Here is a 22243-nt window from a genome sequence, read left to right on the forward strand (position 1 = left end):
TGAGGAGAGAAATATCTGATAAGAAGCAGCAAAATGATCCGTAGCCCAGACATCAAAAGAACATTGTTCACATCAGTAATATGAGTTTCTGAGAGTTCATTTTTCTCCCCCCGTTTGAGCTGGATATCCATACGCCTGTGTTCTTACTTAGGAATGTTCAAATTGATGTTAATACCAGAGTTGGTTAGAGAAGGACATAGTTTTCATTCTGCCGCTGAATGAAAAAGGGCTGTATGGAAAATGATCCAGCCAAAGAAAATTGGGGCTGTCTGCATGTGATCTACACCAGGCTGCTGCAGCTTTTCGGTCGAGCTGCACAGACATAAACCACAGGTCTCCTGCAATTAACATCCTCTTAATTACTACTGGCCCGGCAGAACCTTTATTTAGTCATGTTTTTTGACATGCGGATAAAACTTGTATTACACAGATGGTTTCCAGGAATATGATTTTATGCACCAATGAGATACGCATGGTGTGAGTGGTATTAATGTCACGGGACTTATTTGCAGGAAAAAATGACAAGAAAGCTGAGAAAATGGTACCAAAAGACAATAGATACCATTTAAAATGAGACCTTTGGTGGAAGAGGTGGTTAATTTAAAATGAGGAGCAGGAACTTTTGTTTTTGCGTATGTGTGAGTTCGCTGATGACATCAGCACTAATAGACCTGTCTGCTTGATTTCAGCTCATCTGTGCCAGCTGCCCCATCTAAAAATAGAGATTACAAGGAAACTCACAGAACAGTGAGGCACACAGAGGCCCCTTGAGATTCATCTGAGAATAAACTTGGACTCATTTACAGTGCCTCTTGTTTATCATGCTGCACTGACACTTGTTGCAGTGTCCATCCCATAGTTTGATGGGATTTCTCACAGAACAATTGTATTTTGGCGAAGAGAACCCATCACACGAGGGACAATTAGAAACAACACCTGACATTCCGTTTTCTGCACTTTGACTTTAAAGACCATATTGTTTCTTTCCAGTAAAAAAAAAAAAAAAAATACAAGCGCCTCAAAATGATGAGATATCTTCTAGTTATAACAAAAGCACTAAAAATGTCCTTAGAATTTTCCTATTTCTGTCTTATTTGGCTGATCATTTGATGATTCAATCTAAGTACATCAAGTGTGTGTATGTTCAACACTAAAAGAAGATAAAGAAGAGAGACAACAGAAGCGCTTATGATATCCCTCAAACCACTGATGCTCAATGAAGGTTTTACTTTAAGAAAAGATGGAGGGAAGCTTGAAAACAAACGCATTGGTTAGCAATGACCCAGGTCCAGGCACTCAGCACGGTTTGACAAATATAACAGACACATTTAAAACACACCAATGTGTCTTCAATCAGCCTGCACCATCTTCATAGTGACAATACATTTAGAGATATATATTTTGGAGAGAGTGGGGAATTTCATGCAGCAAAAAGTCAGATTCCAACGCTCGCCCGCTTCGATGAGGACGATAGCCGCTGTTCGTGGGCTGAGCGGAATAACTGCTTGGCTATCGGCTCCCAAAATTTGGTCTTAAGTTTTCTTCTACTTTTCCTCAATAGAAAGTCACAAGTTCAGGTGACACAAATACCCTAAAACTCCACTTGGATGGGTGTATTTACCAGCACAGTTGGAACAAGGGAAAACTTAAAAAAAAAAAAGAAGATAAAAACAATAAAGCAGGTTAGCGCACTGCTTGATACTGCACACACATGAGGGGCAAGAGACAAGTTTTTTATTGTTTAAATGGTACTTTGGGAATGATTGGGTTTACTTCTAATGTGAATTGTAAAATGTGTGCAGCACAAGAGAAACTAAGTGATCACAGTAAATGTGTTTAAAACGTTACGTTAGCTTTGCAAAAGTCTGAGGAAATGGGATCCACACATTTGTACTCGTGTCTTAAAGAGACCAATATTTCTGTAAGTGGACTAATACAACTGTTTAGAAGGGGAGGGGAGCCGCAGCCCTTTTTTGGCCTGAGTTTGTGAGAAGTGGTGGCAGTTTGATAGCTTGAACAAGCTTACATCACGTCCTGTAATGATAAAGAGCTGGGACTGTGCGCCTTATTTGGTCTGTCAGGACGCTCCTTGTGTGCAATGTTATGATAACACATAGCTCAGATACTATTGTGACAATTTAGCGTACGAATATTGTTTTTGGAAATGTTTCGGTGAGGTTTTCCTTTAATATTAGAATTCTTTGACTTGTTTAGGCTGCACGGTTAGAAGTAAAGAAGCCTGGCGACGAACCAGAAGAGGAGCAGAGGAGGGAAAAGGAGGAAGAGGAGTGAGGGAGAAAGAGAGAGAGAGAAATAGAGGCAGAGTGAATCAGATGCGGAGTGAGAGAAATCAGAAACCTCCCACAGGAAACCCAGCTAAACTCCTCTGCTCCTTGTATGGTAAAAAACTCCCCCAAAAGCCACAGGATCGCCTTGGGAGTAGAGTCAAAGTCCTGCTAAGTATAAATCACAAAGCCATGGGAATGGTGGAACAGATTAGAGTGTATGAACGCTTGAAGAGGAGAGACTAGAACACTTTCAGTAGCCTTTAGTGCCTGATGTCATGCAAACTCCATGTGGGCACTGATGCTACAGTTTGGTCTTCGACGCTTCCACTTTGTGATCAGCTGTAAGAATTTGACAAGCAGTGAATGGATTTATTTCTCTCCATGAATCAGAAGAAAGAGAGAAAATTGAAAGTCGCATATGACAACAGTTTGCTGTGGCAACACCTGCACGAAAGAGTGCGTAACACCTGTGTGACGCACTGACTCATAGTCTACACTAACAAGCCCATTCAGTAACACCATTACATACGTCACCAGGCCTGTTCAGCTCTGAGGCTTCTGCACAAACATGTTTATTAACTGCGCAATCACATCCACTGCTTCCCAAGAGTCACCAAACACACACACACACACACACACACACACAAACACACTGTACAGTATATAGTACATGGAAGTAGCTGAGGGAAGTAGCAATCTGTTATATTTGGCCCTGTAACTCAGTCCATGTGTATCTGTGACTTCTGACAATGTCTAGACTCCATCTTACAGGCCAAGAGGATCTTAGATGTGTCACTTAGACGAGGCACAGTTGTCTTGCAAAAGCTCGGCGCTGAAAGGCTTTCCAAATGCAGATACTGATCTGAGTAGGGGGAAGAAAAAAGATGCTTGTCTGTTTTCACTCTTGAAACACGTCTTTATTAATGTCACTGCTGACCATTTTTGTTCTGAATTTAAAAACTGGGTTTCTCCAAAACGTCCTCCCCTCAAATGATCTGTTGTGCTTCTTCACTCACCGTCATCATTCCACATCTCTGTACACACACAGCTGTGAAAAGTCGCAGCTGTTTGAGTTTGTGTTATAGAGCGAGCCCTTAAACCCATGTTATTTCACTGTTAAGCCTGCACTACCTCAGTAATTGCTCAAGCGGCTTTGTGTACTGTCCTACACTGACATATTAATAAGCAGAATATAGCTGCATGAGGCTGCGTTACTTTGTCTCATGTTTCAGCGGTCTTTTCACCTCTGATGATGGCATGTCAAGTCTGTTTAAGACTAACACCACAGATGATATTCTCAGTGAGATGATGAAGTTTTGTTAAGTTTCAGTATTGGCTTAGGAAGGAGGCCCCATCAGAACTTAAGACAATAAAGATTTGCACTAATTAAGTGCAGCTGAAAGAAAAGAATGAGTTTGAATGAGTTCAAATTAGTCACACATTTTTGCACAATAACAATGAAAAAGCATAATGAGAGTTGAATGGTAAGAGACTCACTGTACAAGGCAGACACAAAAAGTTGACAAAGCTGGCTTACCAGTTACACCAGTGGCTCTCACTTATGTGGGCAAGCACATTTATAGTCATTTTAAATGCATGTGTTTATTGTTTTAATGGGGGTTAAGAGACATAAGGGCACAAATAACACCACTATGGCAAAGGTTCTGCAAGGTAAATTGTGTAAGTTCACACCCAAGTAAATACCTGATTATATTGTGTATCATTCAGCGAACTGAGATTGTAAAAATGAGGATAGTCAGGTCATGAAAGTGCATACTTCAAAAACTGGATGTAGTTTTGCCTTGTTCTTTGCCTTTTTTTATATCAAATGTTCCTTTATCTTCATAGATTATTGTTCAGGAAATAACAAAAACTAAAATGTAAAAAACATTTTGGGAAATTAAACTTTGATGAAAACAAAAGGCTTCACCAGAAAACAATAACTAACTGAAACTGTCTAAAATAATGTGCCAACACTGCTCACATGAATCACAGCACACACACACACACACACACACACACACACACACACACACACACACACACACACACACACTTGGGTTAAAAATGATTAACCACTCAAGTTAACTTGTGAGATATATTTAAGGCATGTTAATAGGTTATGAAAAATATTAAATGTCTGATGGATGTGGGCACAAAGTTTGTCATGGCTCATTCAGTCCTGAAGGTGAGCGATCTGTACCTGTGGCCTGAGGTACACAGAGGCTTGAATACATGAGAAAGTGAAGTGTGACGTGTTTGAGGCTTTGTATTGTCCCTTTAGTTTTGTCCTCTTTTTGTAAGTGCAGATGAGTGGTTCCTGCCCCTGTCTGACTATTTCACTGCTCATTGTTAGGATCCTGTTTTTTTTTAACTGAAAGGAAAAACAAAAAGTCCAAACAAAATAGAAATAAATGCTGAAAAGCACTTACTTATTAAGAAGTTTTATTCAATATAAAGGCTAAAATAGTAATGAAGACAACAAAGCAGGCATGCACAATACCTACGCCCTAAGTAGCCTAACACAAAAAGAGGAAATGACACAGGCATTAAATATTTAACAAGTCCCAGGGTAGTGGACTATTGTTTTTTAGGTCTATAGTTTCCCTCCTCCTGAGGTGACAAATGATGTTTTCAAAAACAGAATCACTACAATTCATGTTGCTGATTAATGACAACTTTAGCTCTGGTTTTCTTAATAGTTGTGTTTACGACGCACAGAGAAGTCATCTTTTGTTGTTAGTAAAGTATTCAAAGAAAACAGAATATACAGCACAGGATTATGATTGTTGACAACATTAAAACCTATGTTGTGTGTGTTTTTAAGCAGTGTATCAAAAGATTTTTTCTTTCTTCTTTTCCTTGTAAACAATGTCTTTACATTTGTGTGTAAAGTACAAAATAGATAATTGATAACAAAAAGAGATGTTTTATCCTCAGTACATTAAATCACATGGCACTTTAGATTTTACAAAAACAAATCCAAACTACAGCTCTTACAGGAAGTCTGTTAACAGCGTTTATAGCCTTAGGCATTATTGTCATTCAAATTTGAGCTTTACAGTGCAGATAAGAAATGTTGTTGCATTGGCTCGTTGAAGTGCAGAATAAAAAGCATTATGTATTTAAATGAGGAATTTATTATTTACAAAATAAGGTGCAGCTACAAATAGATATAAAAACAAAAGCTGTGTGTGAGATTACTATTCAGATAAATATATTGCACTTTTATTACGTTATATTGTCTATAATCATGCAGTATCACGAAGGCGCTCATGAAGTTATTCATCCTGTACATTTGTATTTGTTTGATTATATTTAAAAGGATTTGCCACATCCCATCAGTCATTTGAGAAATACATAATAAAAAATACTTTCATTTCATCCTCCTGGCCAACAGGAGGCGTCCGTGAGCTCTATGGACGGTGTCACAAAAAGGGAAGAGTGTATTTCCTCTTTTCAGTATTATGAATGAATGTCTGCTGTTTAATGTTAGCCTTTGACTAGTTATTATCACAGAAAATCAACACGGTGCTGACAACGAGCTGAACTAAGCTCGGATAAATTAGTCGGAGATGTCAGCGAGTGCGGTGTATGTTTTGGATTTGAAAGGAAAGGTAAGAAAAAAAAAAAAGGGAGCTGATGCTGCTGTGCTAAGCTAACGTTAGCATGGCTAACACATTCTTAGCTGTCAGATTATTATGATCTGCTGCAGGTCAGATAACATAAAAACACACATTGATATGCTGAGGGGAAGGGGTCAGCTTGCAAATAGAGCCTCTGCATTTCACCTGAACGATGTGGCTGATTTCTTATGATGGGTTTCAGTGAAAAATATATATAAGGCCACGTAACGATTAGGAAGATGAAAGGTGGGACAGCTGTGAGGAGACGAGGATGAAAAGACTTTAAAGACTCCTAGCTGTTGTGAGACGAGGGTGCAAAGACTTTAAAGACTCCTAGCTGTTGTGAGACGAGGGTGCAAAGACTTTAAAGACTCCTAGCTGTTGTGCTAGAAATGTTAATCACTTACCAAACATGCATTTCTAAAGCACAGGTCGCCCAATGGGAAGTGTCGGCAGGAAAGTACCTACCATAATTATCCTTAAAAGCCCAAAATCTATTTATTATTTTATTTTACAGGGTCAATGCATATTAATAAAACATTTAAGTAAATATGCCAGAGTTAGTCAAAAGGCTCATTTTCATCTGCTGTCCCTGGTCAGATCTTACTAAAGGCTTCCTGGAAAATCAAAACAAATTCAAACATTGCTAAAAAAAAAAAAAAAAAAGCCACAAAAACAAATAACATGGCAGTAATTAAGCAGACAGATCAGAAGTGAAAACAAGAAACAGCATCTGGTTAAACATAAACAATTATAACAGACGTGAAGCAGCATTTAGCAGACATAACAGTGTAAAAGTCACATGAATTGACATGAATTAAAGGTTTGTCTTATCTTATACAGATCATACTACACGAGCTGCCTTCTGTTTTTTTTTGGTTCTCTGCTGAGTCCTAAAGCTCTCAGCAGCTATGATGTGCTCATCTTGTCTGTCATGATGTCAACTCGCTCTGTCTTTAGTCAAAGTGTGTTCAGTGAGTTTGCACCATTACTGCAGTCTGAGTATCAGTCTCCCTTAACTCGACCGTTTAATTCAACAACAGTGCAACTCTGCTAAACACCAGGACAAAGAACCATTAGACATGAATGCACGTCATGTTTCTCTGCTTAAAGCTCCACATGTGTTTATTGATGCATGATTTCTGTTTATTGTGTGTCTTTGGTTCTTCTGTATATGGGAATATGTGAACATATAAACATATACACGTAAAAAGACAAAAAATGTAAAGAGACACAGCCAAATCGTATTTCTTAATGGCTGGTAAATTAAATCATCGTATGACCACGTGTATTTATTGAGCTGAATTAGTAACTTTAAAACCCTCGTCAACATTCATCTTACTTTGTGATTTTATTACCATTTAAGTTCACTTGTTTCTCAGGAATACTGCCGTCCTTTTGTGATGTAGTAACAATGTTGTTCTTTCAGGTCCTCGTGTGTCGAAACTACCGGGGAGATGTGGACATGTCGGAGATCGAGCACTTCATGACTCTTCTGATGGACAAAGAGGAGGAGGGGACGCTGTCTCCCATCCTGGCCCACGGAGGAGTCCGCTTCATGTGGATCAAACACAATAACCTCTACTGTATCCTCTTTTTTTAATTTATCTTTTTATTTGTCCCCAATCCACATGTCAACTCTTGATATTATATTTTCGATTCATGAATTGATTTTATTCTGTTTCAGTTTAAAGCGGGTGTTGCTTCTGTTCTTAACTTACTTCTTGTCAGTGGTCGCGACGTCCAAGAAAAATGCCAGTGTCTCCCTGGTCTTCTCTTTCTTGTACAAAATCGTCCAGGTAGGCTTGATTTCAGTCTCCTGCGTATTTTCCTGCAGCAGAATGAGAAAATAAGTAACGCTAACGAAGTCATGCACTCAATATTCACAATGATAGTGACGCTGGGTTATAAAGCAGCGTTTGTCTTGTTCAGGTGTTTTCAGAGTATTTTAAAGAATTGGAGGAGGAGAGCATCAGAGACAACTTTGTCATCATTTATGAGCTGATGGATGAACTGATGGACTTTGGCTATCCTCAGACTACAGACAGTAAGATCCTGCAAGAGTAAGTATCCTTCTATGTGAAGCCTGTTTTCATTTTTACCTAAGCTAATATTAAAAAAAAAACCATGACTAATAATTAGTATTTTCCAGTTTCCACATTGACAGCAGAAAAAGACCCCTCGCTCTTCGTCTTAAAACGATCATACCATACAGTATATATAGAGAGGATTAAGGAGTGTTTGTTAACAATGTTAACCTCTCTGGGCTCAAACTGAAGAGACACACTGACACCTGGTGGCCTGTAAAAGTCTGTCCTTGATAAGTTCACCTCACTGAGTGAAATACTTTACTGTCACAAGTCAAAGAAGCGTGTTGTCACTGAATCGGACCATTTCACCTTTTCTTACTCATCTCTGGTCAAATAAATACTTTAGTTCAGAAGAAGATCAGATCAGGAAAATCATCTACTTTAAGACTCTTTGCAGAGATGCCTCTGAATAACTTCATGTTTCTGAAACTTCCATTATTTTAGTGTCGTTTTGGTCAAATGTCATCATTTGAGAAAAGGACGAAAACCTTTGTACATGAGGCACAACCTAACCTCCAGGCATCCCAAGATTTATGTATTTTGACTCATTTTGTTGTGATTTCTTTTTCTTATGAGTCCCAAAACAATATTAGCTTTTCAAGAAATGTTCTCATGTGATTGTTTTTGTTTTGTTTTTGTTTTTGTGTTCACCTGCACAGTTCTCTGTCATTCGTCTCCTTTTATTTAACTTAAATATGCGCAGCACTTTAGGAAAAAAACAAACAAACAAAAAAAAACACTGCAGGGTTTTCTGTTTTGAAGATCTTCATCATCATCATCATCATCAGCCTCTCTTTATTTAACATCAGTTTGGTTATTCTACCTGATACCTTTCACAAGTTATATTCTCATTAAAACTGTTTGTTTCCCTGGTTTCCTCCTGATTTTAAAAACAGCAAAAAAGGGTCACACAGTTCCAGGCAGACGACGACAGCAACACTAAAGAGAAACATCTGAATGTCCTTTCAGTTTCCTTTTTTCCTGGGTTCAGAGCAGCAAAAACAAACGTCAACTTTCATAAAGGCCGAGTGCTGAAATGTGTCCGAAAAAATGGAAAGGACATTCAGTGTGCTGATTTTTCTCTTTCCTCGTGATTTCACAGACCGAAGTAATCGAAAGTCACAATCCTCAATATCAGAGTAAAGATCACAATGAATTAGAACAGATGTTTATTGTCATTTGAAAAACAGTAAAGAGTATACGACCCAATGTTTGTAAAAATGTACAAAATATAAAGTATAAAAATACAAGAACAAATCAATACAGAAATAAGCAACATAGCTCTTTACATACGTTACAATAGACATAAACAACTAAGACATATCAACTGTACAAAAAACAAACACTTTCTAAAAAATGAAGGGAGACACATGAGACTACAATTTAAAAAAAAAAGTATGTGTGGGGCTCCTGTAGTGTTTAGTGTGTGCGTCCGTCTACAGAAGGTTTGAATCCGACCTGTCTCTTTTCCTGCATGTCATTCCCTTCTCTCTCTCTCTCTCTCTCTCTCTCTCTCTCTCTCTCTCTCTCTCTCTCTCTCTCTCTCTCTCTCTCTCTCTCTCTCTCTCTCTCTCTCTCTCTCTCTCTCTCTCTCTCTCTCTCTCTCTCTCTCTCTCTCTCTCTCCCTCCCTCCTCGAGTGCTGACTCTATCTTCTGTCCTATCTCGACATAAAGTCATAAAAAGTCCCAAAAGAAAACTTAAAAAAAGGGACGAGGTGCGTTCCTGTCCTGAGCAGAGATGAAGTGTTGTAATGAAATGAGCCGTTCTTTGTCATTCCTGTAAATCTTCCAGTGAGAACGTGCGAGTGCACCAGATGACTGTTTGAACTCTGAGCACTGTGGTTGACACAGATTTGTATTGTGACCGTTTCAACTCACAGCACTCTGATTGACACTGACACGTCACAAGCTAACTCTGGATTTCCCCCAGACTTCAGCAACAACTCCCACTGTCCTCCCTCTCGTAACCACAAGTCTCTCTCTTCTCCTTTGATGCTTTCTGGGAACTTACCGCTACAGACAGCTGGCTTCCTTTCTCTCTCTGTTTTTCCTCATTCTTTTCGTGTGTTTTTTTTGTCTCACAGATACATAACCCAGGAGGGGCACAAGCTGGACACCGGCGCCCCGAGACCCCCCGCCACAGTCACCAACGCCGTCTCCTGGAGGTCAGAGGGCATCAAGTACAGGAAGAACGAGGTCTTCCTGGACGTCATTGAGTCAGTCAACCTCCTGGTAGGAACTCCTCGTTTTAGAAGTGCTGTGTTGCTCAAGGAGTGACAGTCACAGTGTCCGGGAACTTCCTCCCTGTGTGCGTCACAAAATAAGCTCGGTGCTTTTGCTGATTTATCTAATGTAAGTGTTGCGTTAACACCCTCTGTGTTTCAGGTCAGTGCCAATGGGAATGTCCTCCGGAGTGAGATCGTGGGCTCCATCAAGATGCGAGTCTTTCTGTCAGGAATGCCGGAGTTGCGTTTGGGCCTGAACGACAAAGTTCTGTTTGAGAACACCGGACGTGAGTTCCCTCATGTTATATAATGGAGCCAGCGGTTAGTGACCGTACCTGATGCACAGAGGCTGTAGACCTTGGGAGCGGGCGGCCCGGGTTCAAATCTGAGCTGTCGCTTCTTTCCCCACTCTCTTTCTCTCTCTCAACCTTATCCACTCTCTCTAAAATGAAGGCAGATAAAAGAAGCCATAAATGACGTAGTGACGAAACGTCTGCAGTTATTAAATCTTTTGTTTTGCACTGATTTTGGTCGCCCTGTTGACAAAGCGGTACGTCTTAGCCCTTTTGCTGATCTTGTCCTGGACACCTTTTAAAGAGTGTTTTCAAACAGAGAGCTCCTGCTGCTTTAAATAAACAGTCACACAGATCACCTGCTGTGAATCTTCACTGTGGGAAAGAGTTTCTTAGTGTGCATTAACTTACATCTACTGTCACCTTCTCTGCAGCAGGAGTTAAAATAATAATAATTACTCCATAGAAAGAATCAGTCTTGATCACATAGGTCACATATTTGGATTCCTAACCAGATGAAAACTCCTCACAGGAGCTTTAACCTTTCTAAGTGTGCCAGAGTCAGACACTTATTTCAAACCCTTCATACTGTGTATCCATCCGTTTCTTTAACCTGACTTTAAAAACTCTAAGAAATATTTATAAGTGCAGGTAGACCTTCCTCTTAATTCAACAGTAATCTTCTAGTTTTTCCTCCTTTTTTAAAAAAAAAAATGTGTATGCATGTGGTTTGTGTTGTATTTTCACGCAGGGGGTAAGAGTAAATCAGTCGAGTTGGAAGATGTGAAGTTCCACCAGTGTGTCCGCCTGTCTCGCTTTGAGAACGATCGCACCATTTCTTTCATTCCCCCCGATGGAGAGTTTGAGCTCATGTCCTACCGCCTCAACACTCATGTGAGTACAGCGCCTCCGACTCCTTAAACCAGGTCTGATAACCCGGTGTGGCTGACTCCACATAAGAGGAACGAGGTGACATTAAAACCTGCCAACGGCGAGCAGTTTACCGCCCATATAAGCTTACTGCATGTATTGATATTTGTGTGTTTGCTTGTTGACGACGCATGAAAAAACAGTTACATTACAGTTCATGTCAGACATATCAAAATCAAACGTATCAAAGATGCAAAACAAAATGAAAAGCGTGAAAATACAAAAACGTTCAGTATTTCATGAAAACAGATGTGCTAAATAGGAGTAGGAAGAACTTTAGAATTGATTTAAACCCACGCCTTTTGTTGCTCTTTTGAAGCTGAGACCTCACCACAGCTTCTTTACAAACCTCTGTCACTACTCGGTATAATACTGGCGCACCATTATATGTTTTAACATTAAGTCATGTTGCTATGGAAACACGAGAGGCCCGCCATGGAAACAAACAGACATGAGCAGACATGCCGGCTCAGAGACGCTGTTTCGTCTGTTGTTACTCTCTCTGTTCCTTCCTTGGATGCCGGCTCACCTCGATGATATTTACTTCGACGGCGAGGCGTTACGGTCTCTTCTTGAACAGGCCCTCGTGTCGCTGCAGGACTTACAGTTTGTTAAAAAAAAAAGAGAGAGGGGAGCGTCCTGCTCAGTGTGCGTCACATATCTAATTACACCTCTACATGCACACAGGTTTTAGACGTTACAGGTTGTTGTTTCTTATAAGACAACTTTCTGTTTCATGCTACTTCAGTTCTGTACTCGCAACATAAATTCTACTTAACAAGGCAAATTATTTTCAGTTCTTCCTGACGGTCAGAAAGGTGATGATTCTACCTTTCACTAGTTATTGAAGTCTCAGTATGTGGAGGTAGTAGTGAACTAGAGAGCATTGGATAGTGTTCAATATAGAAGGTCAAATGTGTTAAATTCCTCTGATCAGATTGTTGGCTCTTGTAGTAACATCTTCCGTCCACTAGATGGGGTCTGCGTCATGTTTGACGTTACGTACTGTAGGTTGAATAATGTGTGTGTTGTTTGTGTCTCAGGTGAAGCCCTTGATCTGGATTGAATCTGTTATTGAGAAGCACTCCCACAGTCGGATCGAGTACATGATCAAGGTCCGTCTCTTTTTCACTTTTTTAAATACTTCTTGAGTCTTTCATTTAAAAAAAAACAAAAAAACAGTTGTGGACGATTGCTTCCACCGTGATGTCTGAAAATAAAAATAAAAAGTACGGAGCATCACAGCAGAGTTCAGCACACTGTAATAGTTTTCACAACACAGCGTGGTTGTTTTTCTTCATCTCTAGTTTTCACACGGCTATTAATAAGCCTGCGGTTAGCGCTCTGCTTAGGACGGGACACCTTGTTTAACTTGACCCGCTCGTTTCTCCTCTCAGGCAAAGAGCCAGTTTAAAAGGCGTTCCACAGCCAACAACGTGGAGATCCACATTCCTGTGCCAACGGACGCTGATTCACCCAAATTCAAGACCACAGTGGGCAGCGTGAAGTGGGTGCCTGAGAACAGCGAGATCGTCTGGTCCATCAAGTCCTTCCCTGTGAGCAGAACTTATGACTCATGAGTATCACACAGAGGATTACAAAGTGACTGTTTTTAAGTAGTTATGGTGATTTTTGTATCATACCTGAGTTTCTACATGTCCATGAGTTGTTTTTCATAAAATCCTTGACTTGATTTGGTTTGAAACTTGAGGTTCATAATGTTGTGTTTGACTTCTGACAGGGTGGGAAAGAGTATCTGATGCGAGCCCACTTCGGTCTGCCGAGTGTCGAGGCTGAAGACAAGGAGGGGAAGCCACCGATCAGTGTCAAGTTTGAGATTCCGTATTTCACCACCTCCGGCATCCAGGTCTGTCTCAACACACACACACACACACACACACACACACACACACACACACACACACACACACACACACACACACACATAATCTCTGTCAGGGTTAACATTTAACCTGCATGTCTCAGCACACAGGAAGAGGTCAGCTGAGCTCAAATGAGTTCCCAGAGAAGGGATAAAATGATCAAGTATACGATTTAATCACAGGAAACTGTTGGTCTGACCGACTGGATCGTTCCTGTTTGGTAAACCACCTGGGAGACGTTACAAACAAGCGCAGTGGTCCAGTTTTTTCTGCGTGTTTGCAGTCCAGTGTTCATGCATGCATGCATAGTCTAAATGTCTTGTGGTTCTCTGTTGTTTCCCTGTCATCCTTGAATTAGAATTTATGGCACGCAGCAGCAGCAGCAGCAGCAGCAGCAGCGTCTCAAACAAACTCTCTCCAGAGCAGGAATTCAAACAATTCATGCCTGTGTTGTTTTTGGCCACAGGGGGCAGTATTGCTGCGCTGTGAGGCTCCATATGTGGTTCAGTGTTTAACAAAGCAGACTTGAGTCACCCTCTGCCTTTTTTTGTGTGTTAATCACAGCGATAGAAAACGTCGTTCTTGGTTACATGTCGGAAGATTTATCGGATTTTGATTGTAATTCTCATGATGCTTTAAGAGAAGTTAATGTTTTCCTTCATGTTTTGGATGAAAACTCTGGCTGACCGCAGATTTACACAGATGTGCTGCACCTCCTGTGTAATCACAGTTGTCCTGTGATTATGTGTGAAGCACCAGAGCAACACAAGATGAAGCTTCCCCGTGACCTGCAGTGAAGAAACCTGACAATCATGGTTTAAAAATATGTCATCGACCCCGATCTTATTACTGTGTGAGAGAAATGCAGTTTGTTTTTCAGCCGGTACAATCACAACCTGGAGCTTACTCCACATTGTGCTTATTTGTCTAAAACTCTGAAAATGAAATATTCTCCAGTCATGTTGGAACCAGAAGTTATACATACTGCTGTGCTCTTTTCAGGGAAGTTGGCACATCTTTAGCAAAACCTCAAATTACAAGAGAGACACTTGTTGAAGTAAAGCGACTTGAAGTGAAGGGCAGCTCACTGATCACAGAGGAAGAGCTCAGTCACTCAGTCTCTCTGCTTTCACCTCGTCATTATTCCACTTTGAATTAACGCACGTGATTCTCAGCTGGCACATTGTGAAGCTAAGCGCTGTCTCTCCAACACGTCCTGCAGATTTCAACATCATAGCTGTGAAAAGTCATTTCTTAGTAACATTACAGACTAAAAGCTAAAATCCATCAGAGAACAATAAAGTATCATTCCACAAAACAAGTTCTCTCTTGATTTAGCTTTACCAACATTAGACTCTTCCTATAATCAGTCTGTTGATTATTAGACGTGTGTATCTCTGCTCCTGCAGCGCGTGCATTCAGCGCGCTCACAGACTGAGACTACAGAGACTGTGAGCGGACGCTGCTATCGCTATGTTAGCTGCAGACATGGAGAGAGTGAACGGAGAAAAGCCGACCGTCTGATCGGATCACGTGTTCCCGACTCGGTCGTATAGATCGCGGATGTGTTGACAGACTAAAAGTTAAAAGGGGCGCGCTCGTGTGTGCGTGTGTATGTGTGCGTTAGCGCTGAAGTGTCTGTTGGTGTGTCAGACTCGGCGTGCAGCTGAGATAGGAGCAGGTAGCTGCAGCTGTATTAAGCGTTTTTAATACTCACAGCATAGTTTTGATGATGCAAAAAAAAAAAAAAAAGAACTAAACGAGGCCTCGAGGTAGCGGAAATTCCTCGAACAATTTTTGTAATCGAATTACTCGAATTACTGAAGGAATCGTTTCAGCTCTACTTAGTAGTATTAAAGTCAATTATTATCAAAATGAACAGCCTAATGTGCTGACACAAGGATTGTTTTATGGAGGCTTTTTTAGAGAAGTGACCGATCCCATCATATATTGGTATCAGGTTCATTTGCAGATCTGATATGGGACTAGTGTTGGAGCTCCACGTCACTTTGAAGACATTCAGACTGAACTTAAAGAAATGTCCACAAATCGTCAACATGACGATGTTCAGACGAGACGGAGCTGCTCCTTCTGTATGAACAAAACTCAAAATCTTACACTTCAGTTTAAAAGATGTAATTTGAAAAACCTCACTGCTGTTGCTGCTTCCTGTCTATATGTGAATCCAGCACAGGTCTAAGACAGCCTAGTGCAGCCTAACACATATGACCAAACAACAACACTGTTAGTTATGATACCAGTAAGAAAAATATCTGAATCAGATCATAAGTGAAAAAAGTGGACGGGTGCATCTCTCCTTTTGTTTGTAATTGTAAATTCCTAAAAGCAAACGCACAACGTGGACAACAGCATCATGTTTTTGTAGTGGACCACCATGTATCCTCGATGATCTACTTTATTCTGTTCTCTTCAAGGGCCTCTCTCAGTCTCACATTTGATTGACTTCTGTGTAGCTGTCAGTAAAAGAGCTCTTTGCTCATTTTATTTTATTTTTTTCCAGCGTTTCCTATGAAGCTCATTAAGTTGTATGGACATTACGCAGCCCACTCGGAAACGGCAGCAGCTCACACTGATGTTAATTGAACGTTAATTGAAAAATATAATACTTTTAATTGGGGTGTTTTTTGGCAATAAAAGTATACTTGTCATTTTCAAAGGTCATTTGACAGCTGAGTGAAATCATCTGGTTCCTCCCTTCCTTTTTGAAATGAACAGATGCTCGGATAAAAGTGAGTGCACAGAGTGGCAGTGCAGCGACAGAGGCAGGTGTGGAGTCACTCTGCATTATCCAAGAGGAGAGGCCTGCACCTTGATTCTCTATTGTTTTACAGAGAGATTGAATTTCATACGCAGAAATAAGTGTCCGGTGTGTTTAAGGTCAAAGACACTGAAGTGACTCGTGTGTTTTTTTTTCTTCACTAGTTCCTCTTCACACTTACAACATGTGTTACTGTAAACACTTCACTGGTTACTCAACTGACTTCTTTTACGTTTTCTTATCAAATAGAGATTTTGTAAACAATAAAAAGAACACAGAGATGCACTTAATCTATGTTGTAACACATCTTTTTTTTAACAACAATTTTAAGATGAAACATTCACATGAACATAAAAATGAAATCATCATACGCTCATTTTCAATCTAATACTTGAATCCTTTTAGAGCTATGTCAGACTGTGTCGTCTGTTGTGTAGATGGATCCTCTTCACTTTGATCGAGACTCATCAGTGATCAGCTGATTAATATCTACAGACAGCATTGTGCTTTTTGGATGATCACTACTGTTGGCCTGTCGTCGCTGTACAATCTATATAATGCCAGGATCATGTCACATGTTAATTTAGTTTATGTATTTCTTGAATTAGGACGGTGCTCATGAATCCACATAACAGCCAAAAGCATCCATGTAAGTATGCACACTAATGTCATCTGTAGTCCTGAGGCAGGAAGAAACTACACAAATCAAACTTTTAGAGAACCGCTCAGAGGACAGACGACCTGAGAAAAGAAGTCACAGGACGTTTTACAAAAGATTTGGAAACAATAGTCACATAAGAAATAACAGACGTGATAAAGTATGTCGAGCAGTTTAATAATCCAGACAACAGATTCAATCAGAAAACGATTCATTCTCACTCATCATACTTTGTTTTAGAAGATTATCATCCTTTGATCCATGGACAAAGTAGTTGATGAGTTCAGAAATCTTCAGTCCTCATCACTGTTTGTGAACTCGTCTGTATGGATATATTGTTATATATTGTTTGAGTTAAGCAGACCGTTCAAAGGAAAATAAATAAAAGAAATATGCAGAAACCAACGAGAGAGCCCAAATGTCAGAAAGGTTTCTTTATACCGTTGAATGTCTTTCGATGAAGTGTCGAGGAGGAAGCCACCTAAAGAGCTCTGAATGTGAAACCCACAGAGCTCCTGGGGGACTTTCATATTTCTCAACGTATGCTCGACTTAGATAGATAGATAGATAGATAGATAGATACTTTATTGATCCCGAGGGAAATTCAAGTTTAAAGTGGAGCTCTTAGCATAGCATTTATATCTGTGACTCAACTATTGTTTCCAGCCTCAACGTTAAGAGAGAGAGAAAAAAAAAAAAACATTTGGCTTTGTTGCCTAAAGATGTGAGAGTGATTCTTCTTCAGATGATTTTTTTTTTTTTTTTTTCCATTTCGGATCAAATGTTCATACAACTCGACTCATGATTAAAATAATATCTCACTACACTACACTTACTGGTTTCAGGACCATACTGTCATGATACATCTTGTTACCGCTCTCCAACATTATCCCACATTTTTTTCCTTTTTTTTTTCCGATTTATTTTATCTCTGTCAACTTCTACTTTGGCCAGTTAACTCCTGTTCTCGTTTCCTTCATTCACATCGTGAGCGCCGGTCACAAAGAGACAAGGCGGTGAGAGAATTTGGCATAGAAATCTGTAAAGAGCACCGTATTTATTTTTTCAATTAAAATTTCAATATTTGGCACCAGCAGCTGTCTCACACGAGTGAGTCACAGCTGTGATTCATTTCAAATCCATATGTTGGTCTCTTCTGTAAACAAAAGGGCTCTTAGGTGTCCGCTGAACCTTCTCTCCATGTCACAGCTCTAAACGCTCCGTGTTTTCAGTCCCACCATCTCAGAGCCGACTTAATAGGAGCAATATTCCCATCGAGCGCTTGTGTCAGGCCTGTAACCTTCTCCCCTTATTACAGGGCAGCAGACTGGCTCTCAGGCTCTGCTGCAGCGTGCAGCAGCGCTCCTCGACGTGTGAGAAGAGGCCGTGTGAAGTTTAATTAGACGCATGTAAATATCAAAGCATGAGAAAGTTCCTCTTTACTCCACCACTAAGTGCAGGGGATAGCACATGTCGAGTGTGTGTAATGCACGTCACTGCACCTTGTAAATTTGACTCGAAGCGAAGGAAGCCCACACTTTGGCCGTGCGGCAGTAAGAGCAGAGGTGTTGTTATACTTTCACATCTCCTGTCTTTAGGTGAAGTCGAAGGAACCCAAACAAGCTGGCAGATGCTTACGGGGCCCCGGCTTGGAGCAAAAGCCTGATAAATCCAGACCACACATGTAGTCTGTACTTACCAAACACCATACGACAAACATCCAGCCTACCCCTTCTCTTCTTACAAGCCATAATGATATTTTGCGGAGGATGGCTTCTGGTGGCGTTTTGCTGACGGTGTAGCCGACGGTCAGGCCTGGCTGCATGTTTTGGCTGCCGGCTTCGGGGAGAAGTGCTGCGCAGGCAAACTCGCTGATCCTGTGTTTGTGTGTTTGTCGTCATGTGTCTGGTGGCCACGGAGCTCCCTCTCTCTCTCTCTCTCTCTCTCTCTCTCTCTCTCTCTCTCCGACCTCGCCGTGTAGTAGAAGGTAATAACAAGGCGGCCTCACCAGAGGGCCGCCATCTCCCGACCCGCAAATTCCTGCCCAGTCTGTCCTGCTTTTCAGCTGAGAACCGGCGACATTTCCCAGAGAGGGGTCGTGTCAGCCCTAAAATGGCCGCGCTGCAATCACTCCTAATCGTGAGAGAGCGGTTCCATTTTTATTTTTTTTATTCACAGAGAGTTTTGTGTGAACGTTTTTTTCTGCATAAACGCGGAGCATGGAGGAGATGTGTGTAATTATGTTTTACAGCGCATACTTAATGCCACCACAAGATAAAGAGAGACGACACAAAGAAGGGCATCCTCAGATCTTTGTTCAAAGAAATAAAAAATAAACAAACTTTTCATTCCAACCAGTTGATCTGAATAACATGGAGCGATGAAAACACCGACCATGTTTGCACCTTGTTTTTTTGCTCTCCACTTGTCGCTGTGCAATCGCCGTCAGTGATGGTCAAGCTGGCAGGGTTTATTTTTAGATTGACTTCTCGTAATTGAGCTGTGTGCTAACACTGTTGTGGTGAAATTTTGCACAATAGCTTGTGAAAGTTGTATCCTGATAATGCTAATGCTGCATTTTTTTTTCACCCCCCTCTTCAGAGAACTTTAAGAGAACGATATGTTACAGTTATGTAAATTCACTCAGCTTGTCCCTTGAAAGCTGTTTTTCTATCTGCTTCCCTCTTCTGAGAGTGACTCGTACTACTACTTCCTCATCGGCAGCACCACTCTCACTCTCACTACTACTTGCAGCTTGCACAGCACTTCACTGATATTGTATCTTCGGCCTCTGAAACACTTCACACCTGGAGGCTTTAAAGGTAGCTCCGGAGGGGCCAGCGTTACAGCCTTAGTGGTGACAGTCCGTTTATCACACTGATACACGGTGCGCTCAAACTACAGATTCACTATTAAATCTCTGGTAAAATACTCCGGGCAGAACATTAGCGCTATGAAGAGGTGCGTGATTAGAGGCACTTCCACACTGAGTGAAAGATTCCTCGCCAGCCTCTCCAGGATTGGTTGATATTTTAGTTGCAGTATCTTTTAAAAAAAGAAAAAGACTAAAAGATAAACAAACGCCACCATAAAGAGAGAGAGAGAGAGAGAGAGAGAGAGAGGGACGAGCTGCTGCATTTACACTCGATGTCATTATTGAAAGAAAGACTTTGATTTTAATTGTTTGCCAAGCTGACATTGATTCTATCACAGAATTCATCCTCGGAGGAGCTGTTTGAAGCTTTTCCTTCTCTCTTGAATTGCTCATGTTCATTTGGCTCATTCTCCTTTGTTTCCCTCTGCAGGTGCGTTACCTGAAGATCATCGAGAAGAGTGGCTATCAGGCCCTGCCGTGGGTGCGCTACATCACCCAGAACGGAGGTAGGTCATATAGTTCAGTGATCCTTGTACAGAGTGCCCATATGTGCACTTATTAGGCAACAGTTGGGCAATACAATGCAATGTGGTGGGAACCAACTTTGAAATGATGCAGTTCTATGAAAAAGGGGATACACTGTAGAACATGAGGCAATGTGGCAACGTCCTGCGAAATGTGAGAAAGTGAACTTTAAGTTTAAAAAAAAAAAAATGTTCCCGACCTTCCTCAGTCTTCACGCTGACATTACCAAGGTTGCACATGTTGGTCTTTTTGCTAATGTTGCCACTAATTGCTAAACATCCTCATCTCATTTCCTTTATGTTTCACTCACTCTGGGTGGAAAGCATCAGCTGCCTCCACTTGATTTCTCTTCAGTTCCTCCTCTTTTTCTGTCGTACATTTGATTAAGTCTTGTTCATTTCCTCCACAGATTACCAGCTCCGGACCCAGTAGGCAGCAGGCAGGTGGAAATCAGAGGGGGCGGAGTCGAGCCGCTAATGTGATATCAAATGGCAGGTGTCAGTCATGAGAGCAACTGTCGGTATCGACTTTGTTTTTCGGTTCGTTTGAGTTGAAGGTATATTCATTTCAGATCAATGCAAATATTAGATGGAGCCTTCGCGTAGAAAGGTTTAAAAATTAAGTAAAAAAAATAATTAACTGTATCATACGAATGTGAGCGAGGCCAATACAGCAAGAGTAAAGTTTACATCTAACCCAAGAGAAGCATCCTATCACCGCAGGTCAAATAGTTGGAAAGAGTATGTTACATTTGTTTCTGTAATCACCTCCACACAGGATTCAAACGCGCTCCGGTCACTCTCGCAGATGAAGCTGCTTTGTTCTACCACAATTCCTCTTTGTTGATTATCTGTATATATTTGTTACATGTCAATGAACGTCGACTCAGTGTTATGTTGTAAATTGAAGCGCTCACTTGTTTTTGTACCGTTACCTCCATGTGATGCCATTGATACATGCCAGAGTGATGCCTGCCTGCACGGCTCCTGTGCTTTCTATTCGTCGGTGTGACTCCTCGGACGTTTACGCTTTGCATAAAAACACATGAAGTGTGCTCATTGAAGTTACTCAGTAAAACAAAGAAAAACAAACAGTTATGAATCCCTGTTTTCCACCCCGACACCTGTTTCCCCTTTCCCCTCTATGTAACCACGCTGTTTTAAATCATTAAATGTCTATTTAGAGAAAAGTTTTCCATCGTCTCCCTGCGTCATTTTGTGTGTGATGTCACAGCAGTCATCACACTAAACTGACATAGTGTCACCCAGAGGCACCTGTACCGCAAACCAGTGAGGAATGCTGAACGCAGGGGGAAAACTCAAAAAGGAGGGGAGGGGGGTTCTAGTATCATGTTTGTGGTTGTAGCAAACCCTGGATGGTTCTTTCCACGCCGTGCTGGAGGTCTGTTCAAACAGTGCGCCTCTTAATACCCAGGGCGCGTGATATCATAGGCACCAGAGCGCCAGCGCTCCGTAAACATGCAGGAGAGCGGGGAAGGATGTGACTCAAGCTGTGGTCAGCGGTCGCAGACATGCTCGAGAGAAATGTCGGATGGACGCAGCGCACAGACCTGCTATTGTTCGTGCCAAGCCAGACTGCAGAGGTCCCGCATGAGGTCATTCCTGAAGTTAGTCCTGTAAGGGGACTGTGATATTCTGAATTCATGAGTCACTCAAAGCAGGTGCTGAAGGGTCAGTCCATGTCGCCATAACTTAAAAAAAGCCACGTCTGTCCTTAAAAACCAGCACAGGGTCGACTTGATTCAATAATGAGTGTTGCAGGAATATTCTTTCAAACCTCTGCGTTTGACACTCTTATTTAGCAGATGCATCTGGTCGAGGAGCAGAAGATTTTTCAGTTCAGTGAAATGCTTCAGTATTCACTAAAGAATCAGCCGCAGAATAACCGGCCTGTTTTCAAAACATACCGTTTAATCCAAAGCTGAAACGTTTCACTGCAACACGAGAAGATTTGTTAATAGAAAAAAATGCATGACATGAAAAGGCCTTTTCTCCCATATTTGAGACAGTGACTGAAATATTAAGTCAGATAAATTGTGTGTATTTGACAC

The 22243-nt window shown here is 41.1% G+C and overlaps 1 protein-coding gene across 1 annotated transcript; it reads left to right on the top strand.

The window, feature by feature from the left end:
* Positions 1–5713: 5713 nt before the first annotated feature.
* Positions 5714–21364, top strand: ap1m1 (adaptor related protein complex 1 subunit mu 1). Its single transcript, XM_079348250.1, has 12 exons — positions 5714–5905; positions 7344–7500; positions 7646–7713; positions 7847–7977; positions 10089–10236; positions 10390–10516; positions 11274–11416; positions 12496–12567; positions 12850–13008; positions 13194–13319; positions 20078–20153; positions 20582–21364. The coding sequence occupies exons 1-12, from the start codon at positions 5864–5866 to the stop codon at positions 20602–20604; spliced, it is 1272 nt and encodes a 423-aa protein (XP_079204376.1). The 5' UTR covers positions 5714–5863; the 3' UTR covers positions 20605–21364.
* The last annotated feature ends 879 nt before the right edge of the window (positions 21365–22243 follow it).

The sequence above is a fragment of the Symphodus melops genome (assembly GCF_947650265.1).
Source record: "Symphodus melops genome assembly, chromosome: 7".
NCBI lineage: Eukaryota > Metazoa > Chordata > Actinopteri > Labriformes > Labridae > Symphodus > Symphodus melops.